We start from the raw sequence: 26,612 nt of genomic DNA on the forward strand, positions 1-26,612 counted from the left end.
ACCCCACCCACCATGCTATCTCTCCAGTCCCCACATGTATTTCTTTAAAATAAGAAATAGAGCATTTCTCAAAACATCAAAACTAAGTTAAAGTTAATTTCAGAGCTACATTTTCAATGTCAGGGAGTGCTTGAGAGGCCATGTGCCATGTACATCAAATTCTGGACCTTATGCATGGCAGGCATATATTCTAACACTTTGAATAACATGTCCAGGTCCCGTCTGAGCTGAGCTAGTTAAAAACACACAAACAAAAAATCCTTCATTCCCTCCCCTATTTCATATTATAACTTGGAAATAATAATTGATCGAGAAACGCTCTCATTTTTTCTCTCCTTACCTTATCCCATTTATCAAAATCCTGACCAAGTCAGTATTTAAAATCATAAAAAAGGGCCGAGATAGCACAGCTGGTAGGGTGCATGTCCTGTTCATAGCTGAGTTGGAAACAATCCCAGACACAGCATATGGTTCCCAAACACCTCCAGGAGTCATATGTGAGCACAAGGCAGGAATAAGCCAGGAGTACTGGCCATTGTGGCCCAAAACAAAGTCTGAGGCTAGAGAGACAGTACAGCAGGTAAGTCCCTTGTTCTGCTTGCAGTCAACTGAAATCAATCCCTGGTATATATCGTCCTCTGAGCCCCACTAAGAGTGATCCCTGAGCACTGCTGGGTGTATCTCTCCTCCATCCCCCACCCAAAAAAATTCTGGAGAGGACTGGAGCAATAGTATAGTGGTAGGATGACCCTGTTTGCAGCCAACCCAATGCTATATGTTCCTTGAGCCAGGAGAGATCCCTGAGTGCAGAGCTAGGAATAAACCCTAAAACCAAAACAAAACCCCCCAAAAAACATAAAAGTACAAGACAAAAACATTTGGCATATATTTCTATAAATATACATGTCCTATATGTTACCCAATTTTTTCATTTAAGCCACAAATAATCAATCTCTTATGCATGTCACTGTTCTTGAGCATAACATTGCCCTGGACACAATGTGAGGAAAATATGGTGCTCTGGTATCGTGGGGCAGGTAGACAATATACAAATAGTACAAAAATCAGTATATAAGTATCAACTGTTTTCAGGTATAGCAGAGTAAAATTGCATGATGAAATGATGTAATCTAAGTCCCTAAGGAAATATTAGCTACAAATACAAATCCTAGAAATGGTTAGATATTTTTTATTAAAAGTTAAATATATTATCACATTATAGTAGAATAATTGGTCAGGGGTGCTTTGGCTGTCCTTTACTTTCTAATTCTAGTTTCTATATTGGTCTTTTCCAGTGAAACGTGAAATGTATGTGAACAGTTTGTACTTTATGGTTATAAACAGTGTTAATCTGATCCTTTCTGTTGCAACCTTCAGTAACACCTGTCTTTCAAGGCCAGCATAAAGGGCACTTGCTGATAAACTGCATGCTTACTTATAAAGTCTACTCAAGTGGTCAGGGACAGCTAACTCTACCTAGTCTCAGGTAGTATTGAGAGAGGCTTTCAACAGCTGGTCCCTGCCAGCTGCTTGATATACTAGTCTGTTACCCTGATACAGACCACAATCTGCACAAAGTAGTTGGGGTGTGGGGATGGGGTCATCTTAAGAGGAGGTTCCCACATGGGAAATAAAGGCCTAGCAAGAGATATTAGGGTATGTACATATATATATAGCATACTGTGACCACTCTTGACGAAATCAATTTGTCTTGATTGTACTGTCTAAATTCCCAGCTTTATTTTGTAGTGTAATACTTACCTCTGTGCAGCAATGAATTTAAGAAATGGAAGTGCATGTTTAATAAAAAATAAATTAAGATATCAAATTCATTTTCAAGTAGGTTGATGGTGAACATGCAATTTGCACATTTTCTATTCTCTGTGGGAACCAGCATGGTATCACTGATCACTTGAAAATCAGAAGAAATAAATCTGCTGAAGAAGCATCAACATACTTCAAAGGCAACTAATGTCTGCAGCTGCAAATGGTACATTTAACATCACTCTGTAAAATATAACTTTTCATTTTAATGGCTCTTTAACATTCTTATGCACAAACAAAAAGCAAAGCTGGCGCAGGGAGACAGCTCAAAGAACTGAACCATATACTTTGCGCGCATGCAAAAGGCTGGGTTGGATCCCTAGCATGCATGACAAGGTCCTCCCCAAGCTCTGCCAGGAGTGACCCCTGAGTACACTAATGCTCAGGGCTTACCCCTGCTTCTGAACTCAGGGATGACTCTTGGTGGGCTCGTGGGGAATCATTATGTATGAGGTGCCAGGAATCTTGATGAATCGCATGCAAGACAAGCACTCTAACTGCTGTACTATCACTTCAAGTCCTGATGACTTTCATGTTGTTTTTTCTTTCTGTTCTTTAGATTGAATAATCCCTGTGAACCGACTTTCAAATTCACTTATTCTTTTGCCAACTCACATCTACTGCTGAGCCTGTGAATTTTGCCCTTTAGATATGGTATTTTAAATTCTTGGATTATATTTTATATATTTTTTTACTGATATTCTCTATTCAGAGTATCAGTCAACAATTTCCCTTCCATTTTGGGGGAGGGGATCCTAATAGTGCTCAGGGGACTACATCTAGTAATTTATTTATTTTTGGGTTTTGTGCCATACCTGGTGGTGCTCAGATGGTGGGAACTGAATCTGGGTCTGCCACATCCAAGGCAAATGCCCTATGTACTGCACTATTGCTCCGCCCCCTATTTCCAGTAATCTATAGTCAACTGATCTATTGGTTCAGTCCAAGGGTCTAAGGATAAGGTGCTGCTCAAGTCCTGTGGTGCTGGGGTCCACCAGGGCTACCCTAGTGCTGCTTAGGGTCTCCAGGGCTATAGCCAGTGATGCTGAGAGACCATGTGGTGCTGGGGATCAAATCTGGGTCAGCCCCTGTACTAAATCCCTGATCCAAATTCTTTAAAGAACTTTAATCCTTGAAAATATTGACAATACCTGCTTCAGTCACTGCCACCAAAAAACAACATTTGGACATCTTCAGAGTCTAATACCTGCTTCCCTTCTTGAATATGAATTACATTTTGTTTCTTTGTTTCATAATTTTTGTTGAAAACCAGACATTTCAGACAACAGACCATAGCAACTCTGAATTCTGCGAGCCTCCACCTTGTTGCTTTTTGTTGATCTAGTGACCTGCCTATTCTTGGATTGGCATTTAGTGGTCAGCATAATAAGTGATCAGAGATTTTGCTTAAACGTCTTAACCCAGTTGGTTTCCATCCTTTGTCATTGAATCTGGAGGCAATCTGGAATCATTCTGTTGTGTGTCCATTTCCCACCCCACCCCCCTTGCTCCCTTGCTTGAGTCCAAGACTTTCAGGGTCCTATTTGCTCCTGAGAGCAAGGTAAAGAAGCCCTGCACAGGGCTGGAGTTACAGTACAGCAGGTAGGGTATCTGACTTGCATTGTGGATGACCCGGGTTCAACCCCCAGTACCCCATGTCTGCCAGGAGTGATTCCTGAGCACAAAGCCAGAAGTAATTCCTGAGTATCACTGAACGTGGCCCTAAAACCAAGAAAAAAAAAAAAAAGGCCTTGCACATACAAACATAAGGTTAAGTGTGAGCTATCTCTTTCCCTAGATCTCCTTCACGCATTTCTGACTAGTCCATTATTTTGTGACTTTGTGAAGTATCAGTTTTCCTAGACTGTTTGCTACTGGGATCGCCACTGTATTCCTAGGCATACTTTCCCCCCAAGCAATGCGGTGAATAAAGACAGCTCTCTCGGATAAGAAAGCAGAGATGCCAGTCCTCATGGCCTTTCCAGGGTAGTACCTGAGGCACCACAGAGCTTAGGAAGGGATGAAACCAGTTCCTGTCTAAAATGTATACACTTACTGTTCTTAATTGAAATTCCAGTCTTGAAAGAAAAATAAACAAAATCCCAGTCTTGTTTTCAATTAGTGCCTCTGAATTTATAGTCTTTGATTAATTTCTAGAACTTAAATGAGTTCTCTACAGATACAGAGTCCATAACCAATGATGTGTAGAGGGGCCACCAGCCTGTATCTGGTGATGCTGCGATGAAGGGGTATGTGGGGCTGAGGCAGGTGGGCATGTGCTCCACCACTGAAGCTATATTCCTAGCCCTTAAATGAGGATTTTAAAAATAATTCTTTTCTGTTTGAACACTCGGTGGTGGGGGGAGCGAGTCCGCACTCAGTGCTGCTTGGGCCATGTCAGGTGGTACTGAGGAACATGTGACAGGGATTGAACCAGGGGCTCCTGTATGCAAAGCATGAGCTTCAGTCTTTTAAGCCATTTCCCTGGCCCCAATTCTTGCTTTTTAAGGAGAGGATTTGCCAGATTCTTTACTTAGTCATGCTCCGAATGCTATTCCTGTATTTATTTGAAATTATTTCCTCACAATGTTCTAAAGATAAAGAACAAATATAAAATGGAATCGTTTACTATACTTTGACATCTCCAACTGAGCGATATGGATAACCCAACCACTGAAGAAAAAAATACCTAAACCAGAAATGGAACTTAGTTGGGTCTCAACATCCTATTAGAAACTCAGTAAATAGATCCTAGACAACTGCAAGATCAGCAGTAAGTAAAGGACACTCAGTAAAGTCTGATGATTCCCTACCTGGGCTCGCTCTTCATCAAACTCCAGGCAACCCATACCATCCAGTCTCTGGAGATCAATCCAGCCTTTCCAAATAACACAAACTCCATTCAGAATCATGGGAGCCTTCAAATATACCTAAGACACATAAAAGAAGGAAAAACACCAATGCTAAGCTGTCAAATGTAACAACAAAGGATAAGCTTATTTAGGAAACCTGTGGCTTTCTTATAAAAAAAAAAAAGGGAGGGGAGTTAATATAATTACAAAATTCAGGAACATAAAAAAATACATGAACCTTATACTTCTGACCATATTTTCTAAACTAAGATCAGTGGTTTACCAGGATGTTATTTCTAGTTGCAATTCTTCCAAATTATTTTTAAAATAAAATTTGCTTTGTAAAATCTTTTTGTTGTAAATTCTTATTCTTGAAGTAACAGTTCTTCCAGGAGAAGTCAGGACCTGTCAAGTACTTTGTTTTCCTTTTTTTCCAATTCTTGGAGATATATATGATGAAAAACTGGAAGGCAGAGGAAAAAGGAAAAATACCAGATAATCTCACTCATTTATGGTGTATAAAGAAATAAAACAAGGGATGATGAGTGATGGCAAATCCTAGGACTCTGCAACAGAGTAAAGTCATCTAGTTGTAGTGGGAGGAGGGGCTGGCAGGTGGGGGAAGAGGACTACAAGTGACACAAGGACAGTAGTAGAGGGCCTTTGGCAGTTTAGAGGTGGTGAAGGCATAGTAAGTCTGTACACCAAACGCATAAATGTTGACACCGTTGTAACAGATTACATAAACTACAATAATAACAATTACTCCAATGTATACATACACATCTTCTTAAAGAGTTTTTGTCAGTAGATGCACACGTATCTTGCTCTAATTCTTGGCTATTTTGTAAATAGTGCTGTAATAAACACGGTAGTGCATTAAAAATAAAGTTATTTTATTTTATTTTTTGGTTTTTGAGTCACACCTGGCGATGCACAGGGGTTACTCCTGGCTCTGCACTCAGGAATTACTCCTGGCGGTGCTCAGGGGACCATATGGGATGCTGGGATTTGAACCCGGGTCGGCCGCGTGCAAGGCAAACGCCCTACCCGCTATGCTATCACTCCAGCCCCAAAATAAAGTTATTTTAGACTTTTCTACTTTAATTATTGTGAGCTTCTGAATATAAATGAGCTTAGAATTTTACCATTTACTGCCTAAACAAGATTTTGTTTCTGTTTTGAGGCCGAATCTGGCAGTGGCTCAGGGTCTTACTCGTGGTTCCATGCTGGGGTGAGAGGAGAGAAGGGAATGGCGCTCCCAGCAGTGCACAGGAAACTTTTCAGTCCTGGGAACTAAACTTCAGCCTCCTGGGGGGCCGGAGTGATGGTCCATCAGGGAGGGCATTTGCCTTGCACGCGGCAGACCCAGGTTTGATCCCCAGCATCTCATATGGTCCCCAAGCACCGCCAGGAATAATTCCTGAGTGAAGAGCAGGAGTAACGCCTGAGCATCACTAGGTGTGACCCAAAATGCAAAAAATAAAAAAATTAAATTAAAAAAAATAAACTTCAGCTTCTGGATTGCCAGACATTTATCAAGTTCTTTGAGCTCTCTCTCTGGTCCCTGTGCTGACTATATATTTATTTTAATGTGTATTTTATTTATTTACTTTATTTATTAAATGTGTATTTTATTTATATATTTTAATGTATATATTTATTTCAAAAATCCAGGTTACCAAAATCCAGGCTCGCCTTTATAAATGAGCTTTTTCATTTGTGTATACCTAATACATTTTCTCTGGATAATCCCAGTCCTTTTGTGAACTAAAATTAGCACTATTATCACTGTATCACTGTCATCCCGTTATTCATCGATTTGCTCAAACAGGCGCTAGTAACGTCTCCATTTGTCCTAGCCCTGAGATTTTAGCAGCCTCTCTTTACTCGTCGTTCCCAATGGTGTCTTATTGGAGGCTCTTTCAGGGTCAGGGGAATGAGACCCTTCTGTTACTGTTTTTGGCATATCAAATACACCACAGGGAGCTTGCCAGGCTCTAACGTGTGGGCAGAATACTCTCAGTAGCTTGCCAGGTTCTCCTAGAGGGAGAGGTAGACAATAAGAGGTTGCGTGGCGAAGTCTCTGGATGTTGGCCGTTGATGGGATTACACAGCGCCTGGGTCAGTTTGTGGGTGTGACTGCCTAGCTACTGGAAAATGGGGGATCTGGATGGAGGAGGCCCAGTCCAGTCAGAGCAGGCTTGGAGATCTTAGCCCTGGTCCTGCACACCTAGGTTCCTCTGCCAGTTCCTTCATGCATGAGGCTCATCCAAGCATGTGGAGAGTGGCCTTGAGCATTGCTGTGACTGGGTTCCGGAGGTCTTTGGCTGCCGGGGCTCTGCTCAGGGCGGGTAGGGAAACAACCCGCTTCTCTCTGAGGGGCCCTGATGAAGACAGCGAGGTGCAGGTGCAGGAGGACTACCATAAAGTTTGTAAAACAGTTTCCTTTTTTGAGGGAAAAGTTGAAAGCATCATTTTTTTGTTTTTAGTTTTTTTGGAGAGGCTGTTGGGGTCACAACAGTGATGCTCAGGGGTTACTTCTGGCTCAATGCTCAGAATCACTCTGGTGGGGCTAGGGGGACCATATGGGATGACAGGGATTGAACAAGGGTCAGCCATATGCAAGGCAAACACCCTACCTGCTGTATATCACTCTGACTCTGCATCACCTTTTATTTTACTCAATCCAATAGTTTCCTCCACAGAGAATCTTGGGGTATTTTTGCTTATAAAGAGATGAAGACGGGCTGGAGCAATAGCACAGCAGGTAGGGCATTTCCCTTGTATGTGGCCGACCGAGGTTTGATTCCCAGCATCCCATATGGTTCCCTACGCACCACTAGGAGTAATTTCTCAGTGCAAAGCCAGGAATAACCCTGAGCATAGCTGGGTGTGACCCAAAAAGAAAAAAAAAAAAAGAAATGAAGAACTGAATTAGGGACTGAAGAGAGTTGAAGAGAGTACAGTGAGCAGGGTGATTGCCCTGCAGTGGGAGACCGAGACCTGGATTCAATCCCTGGCACCCCATGCTGTCCTCTGAGCCCACCATGAGCATCAATCCCTGAGCCAGGAGTTAGCCTGGAGAATAACCAGGTGTAGCCAAAAAAAAAAAAAGGGGGGGAAAAATAATCGACTCTTATTATAAACAGTCAAGAAAAATACTAAGAATCTGTAAACTAATGCCTGAAAAATTCCTAGCTTCTTAATATTTGCTACTTCCTCTATTACTACACAATTAGCCTTCTAATTAAATCATATAGAACTAAATTCAACCAAAATCTACCTGCACTGGAAAAATGTTCAAAATATAAGGTTCCATTTCTTGTCCCATTTGGACTAAGGGAAACAGTCTACAGTTATAGCTAAAACCGTTTAACCACACATTTCCTTTTGTGTTGATAAATGTTCATTTCACATTGTGAATTTAAAACTCCACTGATGTACACTTAGTCAAGCAAGTGACTATGAGAATCTCATATTTATTATGACTTCACAAAAGCCTCCTTTGAAAAAATAACCCCTTCTATAGTAGCAATCAATATAACTAACTTGATGTACGTCTTTTTTTTTTTTTTTTTTTTAAGCTTTTTGGGTCACACCTGGCAATGCACAGGAGTTATTCCTGGCTCTGCACTCAGGAATTACTCCTGGCGGTGCTCAGGGGACCATATGGGATGCTGGGATTTGAACCCGGGTTGGCCGCGTGCAAGGCAAACGCCCTACCCGCTGTGCTATCATTCCAGCTCCGATGTACGTCTTCTGATCAAAATTGCCAGCCACTTCTTTTTTAGGGGGAAGGAGAGGCAGCGCTTGGGCCATACCCCACTATGCTCAGGAAACCATGTTGTCTCAAGGCTCAAACCAGGGACAGCAGAGTGCAAGGCAAGTACTTTAATCCCTGTGCAGTCTCTCTGGCCCCAATCATTTTTTAATCCAAAATTTGTTTGTTGAAATGGTTTCTGGATTCAAGGTACTTTCAGTGCTGCTTCCATCTGAAGGAGTATCATTCTGTAAGCCTTTCTCTCCTGCACGCTGGAGATGATTTACGGCATGCTCAGCATTTCCTCACGGCATGGTCCTCTGACCCTGAGCGCCAACTGCTTGGGAAGCCCCAAAGAAACAAACAAGAAGTAGTAGTTCTCTGTAGTTGTCTTTCTCATGACAAAGAAAACCACCTACATAATTCAAAAAATGGTTACAATTCTTAATCAAGGCTAGTGCTGGAGTCATAATTTAAAGTATTTAGATGATGCTGGAGAATTATTTGGATGTTCACATTTAAATGAATCCAGTTGAAGTGCAGATCTTCAAAGTAAACATTCGGTACTTTCATACATTCATGAATACCAAACCTCAAAGAATGAGGAAAACAAAATCCTGACTTAACACTTTGACATTTTGTAATGTAATTCAATAATGTCATTTAAACACTAAAACATATTTCACTGAAAATATCAATGCTTTATTTCAAACTTAGAAAAGAAAATGCCTTAGAATGAATAACCATTGTCCTAGAACAATTAAACAACAATTAAACGTCTAATACAAAATAGACTATAAAGCCTTTTTTTTTTTTCTTTTTGGGTCAAACCGGGCCATGCTCAGGACCTACTCCTGATTCTGCACTCATGAATTACTCCTGGTGATGCCCCGGGGGACCATATGGGATGCTGGGGATCGAACCCTGGTCAGTCGTGTGCAAGGCAAACGCCCTACCCGCTGTACTACTGTTCCAGCCCCAACTCTAAAGAATAAAAAAGGGCTGGAGCGATAGCACAGCGGGGAGGGCGTTTGCATTGCACGCAGCCAACCTGGGTTCGAATCCCAGCATCCCATATGGTCCCTTGAGCACTGCCAGGAGTAATTCCTGAGTGCAGAGCCAGGAGTAACCCCTGTGCATCGCCAGGTGTGACCCAAAAAGCAAAAAATAAATAAATAAATAAATAAATAAAAAAGGGCTGGAGAGATAGTGATTTAAGGCATTTGCCCTGTATACAACCAACCCTGGTTTGACGCCTGGCACTCTATAAAGAGTGATGATAGAGCACAGAGCCAGGAGTGAGCACCACAATGTGTGGTCCAAAAACATAAAACAAAAAATAAAATGGGTAAATGGATTAAACTAATCATATGCCAAGAGCAAAACAGCTTGTTTGTTGCTTCAAAAGTAGAAATCAGAGAATGCGCTTACTGCTTCATAGAAGGTAAAATGTGGCTGCAGGGGCCAGGGAGATAGGACAAGAGTGATCCCTGAGCACAGCAGGGAGTAGCCACTGTTACCACAAAAAAATTTTTGTCAGCCGTCTCACATTGATTTTATTTTGTGGTTCTGGGATACACCTGGCTGTGCTCAGGACTTACTCCTGGCTCTGCACTCAGAGATCATTCCTAGTGGGCTTGGGGACAAAATCGGGTACCAGGGGTCAAACCCCCATTGGCCACCTGTAAGGCAAGCACCTAACTCACTGTACTATATCTCTGGCTTGTGTCATATTTTATTCTTTGTTTTTTTTGGGGGGCAGCACATATAGTGGTGCTCAGGAATTAGTACTGGCTGTGCTCAGGGATCACGCCTGGAAGGCTTAGGGGACCATACTGGGTGTTGGAGATCAAACCTTGGTCATGTATAAGGCAAATGCCCTACCCACATGGGTCTGTACTATCACTCTAGCCCCTCACATTTTATTCTTTTAGAAAAAGAGTGCCAGCAGTCTCACATTTTATTCTCTAAACTTTTTAACTAATGCAAAATCTAAATGTTAGTGTTTTCAATAGTCAAATGATACATATCACTTTATTTTCACATTCTATAACTTAGTTATTCTGGATTTTGGGCTACACCTGATGGTGCTCAGGGCTTACCCCTGGCTCTGTACTAAGGAATCATTCTTGGCAGAGTTTGGTGGACCACAGGGCTGTCAAGGATCGAATCCAGGTTGGTTACAAGCAAGGCAAGTGTCCTGCCCACTGCACAATCTCTCTGACCTCTGTAACTCAGTGATCACGCCTGGCTCTGCTCAGGGATCACTCCTGGAGGTACTCGGGGGACAACGTGTGGTGCAGATCAGACTGTGCAAAGCAAGTTAACCCCAGTAATATCTCTCTAGATCCTAAATGAAGATTTTGTTTAAAAACTTGTTTTTCAGTTTCTTTGGACCTCCCAAGCAGTGCTCAGGAGACCCAGGGGCCTCTAACCAGTGATTCTCTGCCTCTATGAAGGCCTCTGATGCCGAGGATTACCTGGGCAACCTCAGAGTGCTCCGGGGCCTTCAGGGACAAACCCAGCATTACTAAAAGCCAATAGGGATGCACTTGGTGATGATTGAGGTATTGTGTGGGATTTGAACAAAACCAGGGCCAGGCTTATACAAGGCATCCCCCTAAACTATCTCTCTGGCCACCCCTAATACTGGTGTTTTGGGGTTCTTAAATTTTTTTAACTCTTGTTGTTTTGGGACAACCTTTGGTGGTACTCTGGGGCTACCCCCAGTTCAGTGCTTGGGACTTGGAGTACAATGTGGTGCCAGGGACCAAATCTGGGCCCCTTAGACGTAAAGCAGGGGCTGAGTCCTAAATAAATTTTTAAAGAGGAAATACAAAGAGGATCATAGTACTCTAAGGAGCGATAAGGCCTGAAGTACAAATCTGGCAGTCAGCAACAATATAGTAGTATTTAAGTTTAGGGAAAAAGAGAAATTCCTCAAGCAATAAATGGAGGAGAAAAGAGGAGGGGGTCGAAAGAACCTGAAAAAGTTCACCCTTTAGATGCTGGGTGGGGAAAAAAGAACCCAACACTGCAGGCTATGAAGTAATCGAGGAAAGAGAAAACATAAAGTCTAAAGGCTTAGTTTAATTAAAAGTCCCCAAATGGGGGCTGGAGTGACAGCACAGCGGGCGGGGCATTTGCCTTGCACGCGGCTGACCCGGGTTCAATTCCCAGCATTCCATACGGTTTCCTGAGCACCGCCAGGGGTAATTTCTGAGTGCATGAGCCAGGAGTAACTCTGTGCATCGCTGGGTGTGACCCATAAAATAAAACAAAACAAAACAAAACAAAACAAAACAACGTCCCCAAATGAAAATTTCCCCTCACCCCTTTTGCTTCTGGATCACGTTGAGGGCTTGCCCAGATCCTCAAAGGTCACTCCTCTCAGGGCTCAAGGAGCCAGACTCTGCAAGGCAAGCACCTTACTGGCTATAGTATCTTTCTAGCCCAATTTCCCCCTTTCTTGAATGTATTAGATACCTAGGGATTATATTGCAGGATCTAATGTCACACGTAAGTTTTAGCAATGTACTTAAGGCAGGAGTTTTTCACGTATAGTTCAGAGAACCTACGGGGGGGGGGGGGGTGGTAGGGAAGAAGAAGGGGGACTGGGTTTATGGACCAACTTCAAGAAGACCAAAATCCTGAAAAATCTGTAAAATTCTGACTGTGCCCATGTGTATTTTTCTAAGGAAGTCTACGGCTTTCACCATACTGCCAAAAGGGCATGCAAGTCAGAAAGATTCAATTATGTAAAGGGGTCAGAGCAATAGTACAGCGGGTAGGGCACTTGCTTTGCAAGTGGCCAACAGGGATTCGATTTCCGGCTTCCCATATGATCCTCTGAACACTGCCAGGATTGACTTCTTTTTTTTTTTTTTTTGCTTTTTTGGGTCACACCCAGCGATGCTCAGGGGTTACTCCTGGCTTTTGCACTCAGGAATTACTCCTGGCGGTGCTTGGGGGACCATATGGGATGCCGAGGATCGAACCCGGGTGGGCCTCGTGCAAGGCAAACGCCCTACCCGCTGTGCTATCGCTCCGGCCCCAGGATTGACTTCTGAGTGCAGAACCAAGAGCAATCCTGAGCAATACCAGGTTTGACACAAAAACAAAAAATAAACCCCTCCCACAATTGATTCTTGACATTTTTTTCAGAGACATCAAGTTCTTTGTGGCACAGAACTTGCGAGATGATAACTGTCCTTCACTCCATACATGGACACAAACAAACAGATCAGGTTTAGTTTACCTACGTTTTGAAATAAAATATCAGAGGAAATAGTATAAGACTTTAGTCAATTTCTTATCACCTTTTAGATCAGCTCTGTCTCTGAGGTTCTGGGGTCTGTTCTAAAGACCTAACTTTGAGACAAGTGGCATCCTCTGTTTCCTTTCTTCTATAATACTATGACAAATGACTCCTAGCTCCCTGGTGCTCGCCAAAGGACAGAAATTAAGCGTACAAAGGAATAACAGGAAGATTTCCCCTTCTGGTGGGGGGAGAGGGAGTCCAGGGGCCCACACAGGTGGTGCTCAAGGCTCAAGTGACCATATGGGGTGCTGGGGCTTGAACCCTTGTCAGCCACATGCAAAGCAAGAGCCCTACCCATTGTACTATCATTCCAGTCCCAAAATTTCCCCTTTAAGTGGCTCTAAAAAAGACATTTCAAATAATTAAAATAGAATAATCAGAAATTTGCTAACAATATTCAATGAACACTAATATGAAGTCATAAAGTCAATATATACAAAATCACTCAAAGATACTGACAAAAGAAACAATTTTTACCCTCACAAAAAGTCATTTTAAGGAGCCAGAGCAGTAGTACAACAGATAGGGTGCTTGCTTGGCACCTCATAGGGGTCTCCAAGCCTTAAGTACAGAGCCAGGAGTAAGCTCCGAGCACTGTTGGGTGTAGCCCCCAAACAAAACAAAGCAAATAATTTTAACTGGAAAGAATATTTCACTTTCTGTAGCAAAAACTGTTAATGCACAAACATTTTGGAAAACAGTAAGAAGGCCTTCACTAAGTATCTTAATAATAATAAAAGTACATAAATGTAGTTACAATGTAGAAAATATCTTCTTATAAAGAAAATATAGCTACTCTCTAACTCTAATCTTAAAAGATTCACCTATTCAAGGCTAGGGAGATGTTCAAGGCCAAGGAGATGACTAAGAGGGCTGGAGTGCAGCCTGAAGGACTGCCGGGTTCACCCCTAGCAATGGCCCTCTGAGCACGGCTGTGAGAACACCCAAACACTGACCAGGGAGTAGCCCTTGAGTACAAGATGTCCCAAAACAAGTAAGCACCTAACTATATTTCCACTGGAAGCAATTACTCAGTATTAATTCAGTGTCTGCAATAATTTTATTAATGATAATTATCATAAATGATGAGAGCTCTGTGCTCCAGAATCAGTCCTGGTGGGGCTCAAATTTGGGTCCACTGCATGCTGTATTATCTCACTAAGTCCTCACATTTATTTATCTTATTTAAATTTTGGGGGGTTTGTTTTGGGTCACACCTGGTGGTGCTCAGGGTTTAGTCCTGGCTCTGCACTCAAGAATCACTCCTAGAGGGCTTAGGAGACCAAAAGGGGTGATGGGGATCAAACCCAGGTCAGCCTCATGCAAAGTGAATGCCCGACTGCTGTACTATCTCTCTGGCCCCTCTATAATAATTTTTTTAAAATTTTTTATTAGAGAATCACTGTGATATATAGTAACAAACTTATGAACTTTTTTGTTTGCATTTTACTCATACAGTGACTATAATTATTTTTAAAGGAGAAAAAAAATAGTATCACTACGCTTAAGTCCAGGTTAAGAGTAAAAACATGAAAAGAGTAAAAGCATGAGAAGACTAACAACAAGATGTAAGATATACTCTGAATAAAATAAAATCTGGATTTAAACTCTACTGTCTGAGACAAATTTTGTCACTAAGACACAGATTCATCACAGTAAAATTAAGGTTAAACAGGAAACATTGATCACTATAGAAACATTAATTGCTCACATATTTCCAACATCATTTCAGATAGTAATTTCTTTCCATGGGAATAAAGCCTCATGGCCACCCCCCGCCCTCCTCACTGCCCTTTTTTCAACATCAGTTATTCCCATTCGTGTATCAGAAAAGAAGCAGCAAGATTGAAATGGATATGGCTGCATTCAGGAAGCAAGGTTCCACTACAGAAGGATGGACCCTGCCTCTTAGCTGTAATCATTTCTATGATCTATTTGACAGAATCCTTCAGAAGGTATTTGGTTGACTCACACTCTTAGTCACACATTCCTCCTGATTCACAGATGCAGTCCGTCAGCTGCTTGTTTGTGGATAAGCACCAGAGTCATTTAATCTTACTTACTGCTGAATGATGGGCTGCATATGACACTAAAAAATAGCTTTTTTCTATAGTGATTTAATATTCTCAATATCTTAAGAAATATATATCATCTTCTTTCTATAGTGACTTACTATCATTAAATGATATTATTTAATATTATGGACTGGATGATAGCACAGCAAGTAAGGCCTTGCACGTGGCTGACCCTGGTTTGATTCCTCCACCCCTCTTGGAGAACCTGGCAAATTACCAAGAGTATCTCGGCCGCCTGGCAGAGCCTGGCAAGCTACCCATGGCGTATCTGATATGCCAAAAACAGTAACAAGTCTCACAATGGAGATGTTAACTGGTGCCCCCTCAAGCAAATCGATAAGCAATGGGATGACGGTGACAGTGATTTAATATTATAATCAGCTTCTCATAATTAAAAAAAAGACTAGCATGGGTAATAGAGAGACTGGGACCTAACAGATCGTGTGTATATAACATATATGTACATACAGTCAATAAATGATTATCTTAACCAAATTAAAAAGTTATCCTAAAATTTTTAAGGACCTGAATAATCAAAACAATCTTAAAAAAGAACAAAATGTGAGGACTCACATCTCCCAATTTCAAAACTTACCACATAACTACAATAACGACATAAAGAATTGACAAAAAGACAAACACATAGACTGATGAATCAGAACAGAAAGCTCAGAAATAAACCCATCCAATTCACCCACAAAGGATCATTTTGTCATATATGGTCAAATAATTTTGATAAGTGTGTCAAGGTCATTCAAAATGGTACGGATAGTTTTCTAAGCAAATATCAATAGGAAAATGGATATTCATAAACAATGAAGGAAGCTGGGCCTAAGACTATACACAAGATTTAATTCGAAAAGAATTTTAAAAAGCTTATGAAACTGAAACTCTTAGAAATAAATATAGGATAACTTTTGTAATAATAGGTTTTAAAATGATTAATTGAACATGATACCAAAGGTACAGGTAACCATAGCAAAATTAGATTTCATGAAAATTTTAGAAGTTTGTATATCAAAAAACACTAGAGACTAAAAAGGCAACTCACAGAATGGGAGAAATAATTTACAAATTATATATTTTTTGAGATCAATATTTAACATTCATAATATAAATCAGTGGATTTCAGTATTTTCCTATTTGCTGAGAAGTAATAATCCTTGAATCAGCAGTTGACAACCTCGGTATAGGGGCTAGAGAAACAGTACAGTGGGTAAGGTGATTACTGGTGTCACCAGCACCCAGGACCTGAGCAACACCACATTCTCAGGCCCTTGCACTGAATCACCTATCTGGTTGGCTGAGAAAGGCAGGAGGGGTTCCAAGATCTCTTGAGCACTGTTTGGCAGATACTTCTACCTCCTCAAAAAGACAAATACTGATTCCATTTACGATCCTACGTATCAAAACCCTAGAGAACTGATGATGGATGTCAGAGACTGTGGAGAGGGGAATATTTTAATGTGTAACTTTGGCTTTTCTTGGTGGGAGGAGTGTGTGTGGCGGGGGAGGGGAGGGCAGACCAAACAGTGCTAGGGGACCAAGCCATACTGATAATGGAACCCTGGGTTTCCATGAGCAAAGCACGCGCGCGGTCTAGCTCTTTAAGTCATCTCCCAGGTCAGGGGTTCAAAACCCAGGCCAGCACAAACTTGAGATACCTGCTGGGGGGTTGCACACTTGTGGTGTAGGGAATCACAATCATAATACCCCAAACATGCAAGGCAAATAGTCTACCACTAGAGTCACATTCCCTGGCCCTACATTGCATATTTTCATAAGAGAGGGTCACATAATTAAACTCCTTATATTTAACTTTCTGTAAGATAAAAAATGTCTGTGGCCTCTATACCTTTGTTGAAAACTAAGTATCAGAGAAATGAAGTCTGCTTATGCGCAAGCTAAATGGCATTAAATTCATAAATGTTTTTGTACCAGGTGCCAGAGTGACAGAACAGTGGGTAGGGCATTTGCACATGGCTGAATTGGACTCCATCCCCGACATCTCATATGGTTCCCTGAGTGCAGAGCCAGGAAAAACACCTGAGCATCACCAGATGTGGTCCCCACAAAAACGTTTTCTTACCAATAAGACGGAGATAATGCAAATATCATTCAAAAAATATTTCTCAATTAAAGTAGCACGGGCGGGGGGGGAGGCTGGAGCAATAGCACAGAGGGTAGGGCATTTGCCTTGCACACCGTCGACCCGGGTTCGATTCCCAGCAAGCAACCAATATGGTCCCCCGAGCATCACCAGGAGTAATTCCTGAGTGCAGAGCCAGGAGTAACCCCTGGTTGTGACCCAAAAAGAAAAAAAAAAAAAAAGTAGCACCTGGTAAGAAGCCAGTGCTACCAATTAGCTACTATTCTAATTTTGTTTTTTAAGATACACCTGGTAGTGCTTAGGGAACATTCAGTGCTAGAGATCCATTCTAGACCTCCTACATGCAAAGCATGTGCTCAGTCCAGTGAGCTGTCTCTCCAGCTCTGCTTTGCTTTATATATAGTTTCTTTTGGAGACATACCTGAAGTGCTCAAGGCTTACTTCTGGCTTGGTGATCACTCCTGGTAGTGCTCAGAGGGCGATGTATGGTGCCAGGAATTTGAATCAGAGTTGGCCGCATGTAAGGCAAGCACCCTATCTCCTATACTATCTCTCCTGCTCTGCTTTGCTATTTTACACTCATGCAAATGATTCATAAAAATTTAAGAATATGCAAATATTCTCACTGTTCTGATTTTTTAAAAATTAGGACAGGCTAAGCATTCGCTATAAGACCATGCATGTGCCCCAGACCTAGTTCTTTATCTAGGTTTGGTTTTAGAAATGCTGGTGATCAGGCTGGAGACCTAGTATAGTAAGAAGGGCAATTGTCTTGTGCACGGCCAACCCAAATCAATCCCCGGAACCCCACACGGTCCCCTGAGCATAGCTAAGGAGTGAACCCTTAGTGCAGAGACAAGAGAAAGCCCTAGCACCACCAGGTGTGGCCCAAAACTCAAAATTAATAAACAAGACTGTAAAAACTTTTAAAAATTAAAAACAATAAAAAATAGAAGAGTTCAAACTCATTCTGGAGTCAATGTTAAAATTACATAGTATATAAAATTACCACAGAAAATATGGTAAATAATAGTACTGTAGAATTAATTTCTCAGTTTATAAAATACTTTCTATATTCTCTATATGAGAACTAGTCTAGTGCCATAAGCATGCATGATCATTAATTTTAAATATGTAAGTCTTATGAAACAGAATGCACGCAAAAATGATTAATTTCTAACTACTCAAGACATGGTTAATCATAATCATTTTTATTTGTTTGAAATAAAAATTGAAAATATGCTGACAAGGAAAGATTAAAGGAACTCCATGTATATGGCCCACCAAGCAGTCAGGAGTGTCCCAAATAAGAGAGGCTGGGAAAATGGCTCAATGGTAGAGCACAGTCTCACATGTATGTGGTTCTGGGCACCAAAAGCAAAACCACAAACATTTGGGGTATCAGGCTTTGTAACAAACCTGGACTGGTCATTTGGGAAAGATGTGTTCCTCTGCTTTTCCAAATGACCCATAACTGATTTGGGAAAATAGTTAAACGGGTTAGAGTATCTACTTTCCGGATTCTATACCTGGCATCACAGGCCCCAAATAGTGAGCCTGCAGTAAAACATAAGAACTGCTGAAATCTCCTCTCAGTAATCCACAACTAAGTTATCTATAATCTCACAGTAGAAAATCATCACAGCAGGTAAGGTGCTTTCCTTGCACACAGCCAACCTGGGTTTATCCCAGCACCACATACAGTCCCTAAGAACACTACCAGGAGTGATCTCCAAGTGCAGAACCAGGTGAAATCTCTGAACACAGTTGAATGTACCACACCCCTAAAAAAAAAAAAACAAACTTGAAAAACAATACAGAATTGTAAGCTTTCACTTGATATAAAGTATCTATCTATGCTCAGTTTTCCATGAACAGATTTCCTTATGTGAAGATCCTGGGTTAAAAGATATTCTTACATTGGTTCCAGAGCAATACTACAGCAGGCTGGGCCCTTGCCTTGCATGCAGGGGCCTGGGTTTTATCCCTGGCACCCTGTATGGTCCCCAAGCACTGCCTGGAGTAATTCCCAAGTGCAGAGCCAGGAGTAACCCCTGAGCATCACTGGGTATGGCTCAAAAACAAACAAAAATTCTTACAGAGCCATAAGGAATAAAAGCCTGAGTTCACTGTGTTTGTTTTCTTAAATCAAAAAGTCTTATTTCAAATCAAAGCGAAATGGAGCTTCAAAATTTTTTTCCAACATTCACTAAATTTAAATTATTACGATAGCCATGATCCCAGCCGCCTGGTATTCACACCATGAGTGAATAAATCCCCCATTCCTTCTAGAGTGTAAGCTAGACTTAGTGACTCAGTTCAATGGACAGAGTAAGATACAAGTGACAAGAGAAAATAGGTCATAAAAAGCAGAGTGACTTCATTTTTATTCTCTCTACAAAGAAAAGCACTCAACTAGGAACTGTAGTCACGTAGCAATAGTGACATGGGTAAACTCAGAAGTGGACTCTCAACTCCAGTCAAGTCTACGGACTGTAGACTAGCCAATAATTTGCTATCTCATGGCAGACCATGAGCCACTAACATCTGGCCACGCTACTTCAAGATTCCTATGAAAGGGCCCAAGGGAGCCGTTGGGGGTAACTAAAACATATCTGATTTGTGGGTATATCCATTTAAACCCAAATAATACACATTTTAAAATAGGAGCATTTTACTGGGTCTAATCCCTGGCATTTCATATAGTCTCCCAAGTAGTGCCAGGAGTGGCACCAAAAAACTAAACAAAGAATAAACAAAATTGGTGCATTTTACTGTGTGTAAACTATACTCCAATAAAATCAATATTTTGTACAAAGCCATGGAACTTATTATTATTATTTTTGGTTTGGGGCCATTCCTGGCTCAGTGTTCAGGGATTGCTCCCAGCCTGTGCTCAGGGAAACATGTGGCACCAAGGAACAAACTGAGCTGGCCTGTTGAGTTTTCTCTCCAGATCTGCCACAAAAAAAAAAAAAAATTTTTTTTTGGCTTTTTGGGTCACACCCAGCAATGCTCAGTGGTTATTCTGCATTTGGGAATTATACCTGGCGGTGCCTGGGGACCATATGGGATGCCAGGGATCAAACCCAGGTTGGTTGCATGCAAGGTAAACACCCTACCCACTGTTCTACTGCTCCAGGCCCTGCCACTGAATTCTTAAGCAGATGAAAGGTTACTTATGAAAAAGCAGTGGCAACAGTCATGAAGTTAAGGGGAGGTGGTGAGAAAATAGAAGCTGCAGTAACAGGCCACAAACTCACATGTCTTAAACCTTTCCTCAAAACTGCTCCTCCCACAGTCTGTCCCATCTCATATAACTGCAATCCCATACTCCCCTTCACTAGCCAAGAATGTTGGAGGCATTCTGGATTCTCACACGCCACATCCAATCCATAAGCCAATCCTCTTGGCTGTATCTCAAAATACTTTCAGAATATGACCATTTCTCACCACCTCCACCACGGCTACCATTAGTCTCTTGCCAAGATTACTGAAATAGCCAAACTGGTCTCCCAGCTTCACTTCTGTCCTCTAAGCCAGTGTTTCTCAACCTTTTTTCCAACTGTAGTTCCCTTCCAATCTTTTTTCCCTGTGGTCCCCTCTTCTTCCTACTTACTTGCTGCTCCTCTCACCATTTTTACAACTTTTACCCGTGGTCCCCTGGAATATCCTGGCTATTAAAAACCCAAAACTACTCTTTGTCTCACTCAGAATAAAAGTCTGTGTCTCCTCTGCTAGAAGACCTTTTTCCCAGAAACAGCATGGCTTTTAATTTCTCAACTTCCTTCAGGTCTTGTTCAAATATAACCTTTATCCAGCCTATTCTACTAAGAATTACAAATATTCTTGGGCTGGAGAGATATTAGAGCAGGAAGGGCACTTTTGCATGCAACACCACATATCGTCCCCTGAGCACCACCAGGAGTGATCCCTAAGCAGCCAGATGTGGCACATGCCCCCTCCCCAGTTTTTTTTTTTTTTTTTTTAGCAAGGGCTGGAGCAATAACACAGTGGGTAGGGCATTTGCCTTGCATGTGGCCGACCCGGGTTCGATTTTCAGCATCCCATATGGTCCCCCAAGCACCTCCAGGTGTAATTCCTGAGTGCAGAGCCAGGAGTAACCCCTGTGCATCACTGGGTGTGACGCACCCGCAAAAAAGCTTCTTTTTAGCACTAGAGGTGATGCTAAATCAATTTCACTGGTGAGGAGAGATCCCTCCAGCAGTGTCCAGGGGGCTCTGGGGATGATTCCTGGTGGAATTCAGCCACCTGGATTCAATTAGAAAGTTCAAAACCAGAGCCTGAAAATGGAGCACTGCTCAGTCCCAGTCCTGCTAGAGGTTAACTAGGCCTCCTCCCTCCTCAGCAGGGTTGGCTAAAGGTTAGGAATGGACTACTGCAAACTACAACACCCAAAAGGAGAGAGAACAAAAGGGAATGCCCTGCTGCAGAGGCAGAGGCGGGTAGGGTGGTGGGGGATGAGGGGGGGGTGGTGAGAGGGATATTGGGATCATCGGTGGAGGTGAATGGGCACTGGTGGAGGGATGGTAAACGTTCACTGAGTGAAATGCAAACACAAAAGTTCTTAAGTTTGTAACTGTACATTACAGTGATTCTAGAGATTTAAATTAAATCTAATTAAAAAAAAAAAAACCTGAAAAAAAAAAAAGGTTTGGAGTGGAGGGTGGGCCCATGCTATTACGGGGATCAAATTCAGTGGCTGTGCATATGCAAGGTTATGCTAATTCCCACACTCTAAGGAGTACTTTTTAAAAGGAACTATTTTTATTTTTTAGCCACATTCATATACTGAAAACAAAATCCTAACTTTTAATTTATATGCAATGATTTCATAACTTTTCATTTAAATCTGAGTTACCAAAAAGTAACACCTGGAATATGTGCTGTTAAGCAAAAACAAGTTGACACAAAGGAAAGCAAATCACTTATTATTTACTCACTTTTTAAATTCAATAATCTTTTTGTCTTGTTTTGGAGACCACACCCAGTGGTGCTCAGGGTTTACTTCTGGCCCTGCACTGAGGGATCACTCCTGGTAGGCTTGGAAGTCAGGATGTGGTGTCAAGAATTAAAACCTGGGTTGGTCTTGTGCAAGGCAAGTGCTCTATCTGCTGTGCTCTCTCTCCAGATCCATGTAATCTACTATTTTTTTTTGGCTTTTTGGGTCATACCTGGCGATGCACAGGGGTTACTCCTGGCTCTGCACTCAGGAATTACTCCTGGCGGTGCTCAGGGGACCATATGGGACTCTGGAAATCAAACCCGGGTTGGCCTCCTGCAAGGCAAACGCCCTACCCGCTGTGCTATCGCTCCAGCCCCGTAATCTATTTTCTATCTCCCAATTCAAAGATTACTTTTACACCTATCAAAGATGAAGAGGGCTGAAGAGATAGTACAGCAGGTAAAGCATTTATTTACTTTGCATACAAACAACCCAAATATGTTCCCCGGCATCACATATAGTTCCCTGAGCACTACTGCGTGTGCCCCTCACTGCAAAGAAATTGCAGCTGAAGAGGTAGGGGGTTAAGGTGATTGCCTTGCACACAGTTGACTCTTGTTCATTTCTGGTAGAGTATATATCCTGAGCGCTGCCACAAGTGATTCATGAGCTCAGAGACAGAAGTAAGTCTTGAGAACTGTTGAGTATAGCCCCAACCACCACCCCACCACCCCCAACACACTAAAATGATGAACCTTTACTTCATAAAATGAAAACAAAAAACTTAATAATATTTAAGAAACCCTTTCCCTGCTATAGCTGAATTTAAAAATAAGTTCCTCAAAGGAGTATTTAGATGTTTGTTTTCCTAAAATAGAGATCATACTAATCATTACAACACTCAGAAACGGTATTTAAGGCTGGGAGAGATAGTACAAGTAGAATGCTTGCCTTGCCAATAACCAATCCAGGTTCAGTCCTCAGCATCCCATATGGTCCCCTAAACCCCACCAGATCCCTAAATACAGAGCCGGGAGTAAGCCCTGATTACCATTAGATGTTCCCCCACACACTCCCTGCCAAGAAAAAAAAATATTTAGCAGTTAATAAAAACACGGACCATAAGAATAGTACAGGGGTTAAGGCACTTCCTTGCCTTACATGTACTAGCCCTATTTAAATTCACATATCAACAAATGATACCTGTAAGCACACCCCAAGTGACTGGAATATAGCGTCAGGAGTTTACCCAGAGTACTGATGGCTATGGCCCAAATCTCTACCCTTCACCAAAAAATAAAAAAAGATCACAAAGAAAATAGAAAAAATACTGAGTATAACATGTCATTTTTTTTTCTCTCAGAGGAAAAAAAAAAGATTTCTTTTTTTTTTTTTTAAATGTAGGAGTAGCACTGTCCTCCCGTTGTTCATCAATTTGCTCGAGCGGGCACCAGTACCGTCTCCATTCTGAGACTTGTTACTGTTTTTGACACATCGAATATATCATGGGTAGCTTGTCAGCCTCTGCCGTGCAGGCAGGATACTCTTGGTAGTTTGCTGTGCTCTCCTAGAGGGACAGAGGAATCAAATCTGGGTCTGCCACGTGCAAGGCAAACGCCCTATCGGCTGTGCTATTGCTCTGCTATTTATTCAGCCATTGATTAAGTTGATTGAATTGGGCATGAACTCCACAAAAAAAGATATTTTTGAGGTATCAGAAATTGAACTCGTATGATGATGGAAAGCAATGATGGTGGAATTGGTGTCTGAATACTAAATGTAATCAAATATTGTGAACTGTATCACTGTCATCCAGTTGTTCATTGATTTACTTGAGCGGGTCCCAGTAACGTCTCTATTACACTCAGCCCTGAGATTGTAGCAGCCTTTTCTTACTGACTTTCCCAACAATTGGAGGCTCTTTCAGGGTCAGGGGAATGAGACCTATTGTTACTGTTTTTGGCATATTGAATACGCCACGGGTAGCTTGCCAGGCTCTGCCGTGTGGGCGGGATACTTTTGGTAGTTTGCTGGGCTCTCCGAGAGGCATGTATATATCTGTGACTGTATTTTGCTTGCCAGACTCTCCCAAGTGGGCACTAGATTCTTGGTAGCTTGTCTGATTCTCCAAGAAGGAGAACTAGGCTATTAGATGTTCTGGAAGCTTGATTTTATAGTCTTTGGATGTTGGCCATTGATGGGATTACACGAGTCTCTGGATGTGACTGCCGAGCTACTGGGAAAATGGGGGATCTGGGTGGAAGAGGCCCAGTCCCGATCTCGATCCCAGCAGCCTTGGAGTTCTCAGCCCTGGGTTCTGCACACCTGGGTTCCTCCGCTGGCTCCCCCATGCATGAGGCTCATCCAAACTTGTGGACAGTGGCCCTAAGCATGGCTGTGGCTGGGTTCCGGAGGTCCTCAACTGTCGAGGATCTGCTGGGGGATGGGGGGAGGCAGGAGGGGAGTGGGAGAAACGCAAACCCTCCCCTCCGAGATGCCCTGGTGAAGACAGTCAAGCACGGGGGTAAGAGACTGCATCGCTCACTTCCGGGAGCTTGGTTTTATAGTTTTTGGATGTTGGTGATTGATGGGATTACACGGCAGTCTCTGGGTGTGACTGCCTAGTTACTGGAAAATGGGGGATCTGGGTGGAAGAGGCCCAGTCCCAATCCCAGCAGCCTTGGAGATCTCAACCCCAACGTTAACTAGTTCATTAAATAAATAAATAAATAAATAAATAAATAAATAAATAAACAAACTGAACTCAGGGTCTTGTGCATGTTAGGAATATTTTCTGGGCCCTTCTTGCAATATCTTATTTCAAGAAGTTAACTTCTAAGAGCTGAATAAGCAGAACGAGGTGACTGCATGTTTTACTTGTGGGAGGCTGGGTTTCATCCCTGATACCACTTAGGTCCCTGAGCACTGCATCACAGAGCTGGGAGTAGGCCCTAAGTGTTGACGGGTGTGGCAAAAAAAAAAAAGACAACTTCTCAACGAACCCAAGCTATTATTTATTAAAAACTTAAAAAATTCACATAATAGGTTTTAATTTCCACATATGTTTTGTATCTTCATTATTTTCATATTTTCAACCTTAACTTCCAGCAAAGTTTGTATTCTCAGAAGTTCTTCCTCAAAACAATTATTTCCAAACTAGTTTTCACATTGTCTTTCTCAAAATTAAATTCTCTATTAACTGAAGTAAAAAGTTACCAATGAACTATTAGTGAACATTATTACATTTTAAGCCTACAGAGACTTTGCCATTTTTCTCTTAATTTCACTTTTTAACAGCACTAAAGTCACACACATTTTAGAAAAAACAAATCTGTCAACATTCTGAAAGATTTTAGTTTTAAATGTTACATATAAGAAAACACTCTTTAAAGCTGTGGATCCTTCTATAGTTAACGCTTTACAGATGAAATCTGTAATGAAAATTTGAGTGAGTTTTAAAAACATGATCCATGTTTTTTTATGATCAGATTTAAAAATCTGATCATAAACCTGATGATCAGACCTGTGACCTCTTTATGTAAAACACCAAAATAATTTCTAATAAACAGTCCAGAATATTTCAAATTGCAAAGAAATGTTTCCTACCTTGCCTACTTCTCTTTCTAAGTCGACATATTCCCGGCTAGGTGTTTGTCGCTGTTCTCCCTGCCAGCTGGCCGGAAAAAACTGAAGAGACAGATTGGTTCCTGTGGCCACAAAAGCCTTTTAGAAAAATCAATACAAACAGGATCAGGAGCAGAACATTACATAAATTATGCAGGCAGTCATTTATTTTTACATCAGTTTCTGTCTTAAGCCAAGTAGCACTGAGAATACTTAAAAGTAAAAAAAAATATGCACTCATCATTTTTCTTAAGTATTAAGTTACAAACATCTGATTCCATTTTGAGGACATTTGCCATTGGCTGTTTAAATATAAAATCAGACATGGAATCAATACTTTCTTTCAGGTCATTTTTTGCTGACGTTAGTATCACGCATTACTAATGTCTAACCAGAAGCTGCCTAGTCTAAATCTACTTATATATTTACAAAACACACAAAAAACCCAAAATACCTTCTGTTCTTAAATATGAAAATCACCAAAGATCTAAACATCTGCATTTTTCAAGTACACCACAATTTAAAGCTGTGTAAATGAGTCATTTTCTTTTTTCGTGATTTCCTTTGCACAAGCAAACTATGCTTTAAAGGCAATGTTAAGAAGGCACTTGGGAGGCCAGGGCAAAAGTACAGCGGGCAGGATGCCTGCCTTGCACACAGCCGACCTGGGTTCAATCCCCGGCATTACATATGGTCCTCCATATGTTCCCCAAGCCCACCAGAAGTGATCCCTGATGACAGGGCACGTGGTAAGCCCTTGAGAAGCACCAAGTGTGACCCTTCCCCTTCCCCAAAAAAGGCACTTGGCGGGGGGGGGTAGAGAGATAGTATAGGAATTAAAGCAAATTAAAGCACTTGGTTTGTTTGTGTCTATCACATTGATTCAAATCCCAATTACATGTAGATCACTGTGTAACTGTTATCCCATTGCTCACTGGTTTGCTCAAGCGGGCACCAGTAACGTCTCCACTGTGACACTTGCTACTGTTTTTGGCATGTTGAATATGCCACGGGGAGCTTGCCAGGCTCTCCCGTGCGGTTTAATTTAAATAAATTTAAAAATTAATTTTTTAACTC

At 41.6% G+C, this 26,612-nt stretch overlaps 1 protein-coding gene and 1 pseudogene across 2 annotated transcripts in view; one reads left to right on the forward strand and one right to left on the reverse strand.

Moving 5' to 3' along the window:
* Positions 1-26,612, reverse strand: part of CBFB (core-binding factor subunit beta) — a 48,482-nt gene that overhangs the window by 15,563 nt on the left and 6,307 nt on the right. For both annotated transcript variants that reach the window (XM_055146250.1, XM_055146251.1), the window contains exons 3-4: positions 25,518-25,634; positions 4,638-4,754 (exon numbers count right to left, since the gene is read on the reverse strand). In XM_055146250.1, coding sequence (XP_055002225.1) covers positions 4,638-4,754; positions 25,518-25,634 — 234 coding nt within the window. The remainder of the gene's footprint in view (positions 1-4,637; positions 4,755-25,517; positions 25,635-26,612) is intronic.
* Positions 17,556-17,683, forward strand: LOC129406886 (small nucleolar RNA SNORA72; annotated as a pseudogene).

The sequence above is a fragment of the Sorex araneus genome, chromosome 8, assembly GCF_027595985.1.
Source record: "Sorex araneus isolate mSorAra2 chromosome 8, mSorAra2.pri, whole genome shotgun sequence".
NCBI classification, from domain to species: Eukaryota; Metazoa; Chordata; class Mammalia; order Eulipotyphla; family Soricidae; genus Sorex; species Sorex araneus.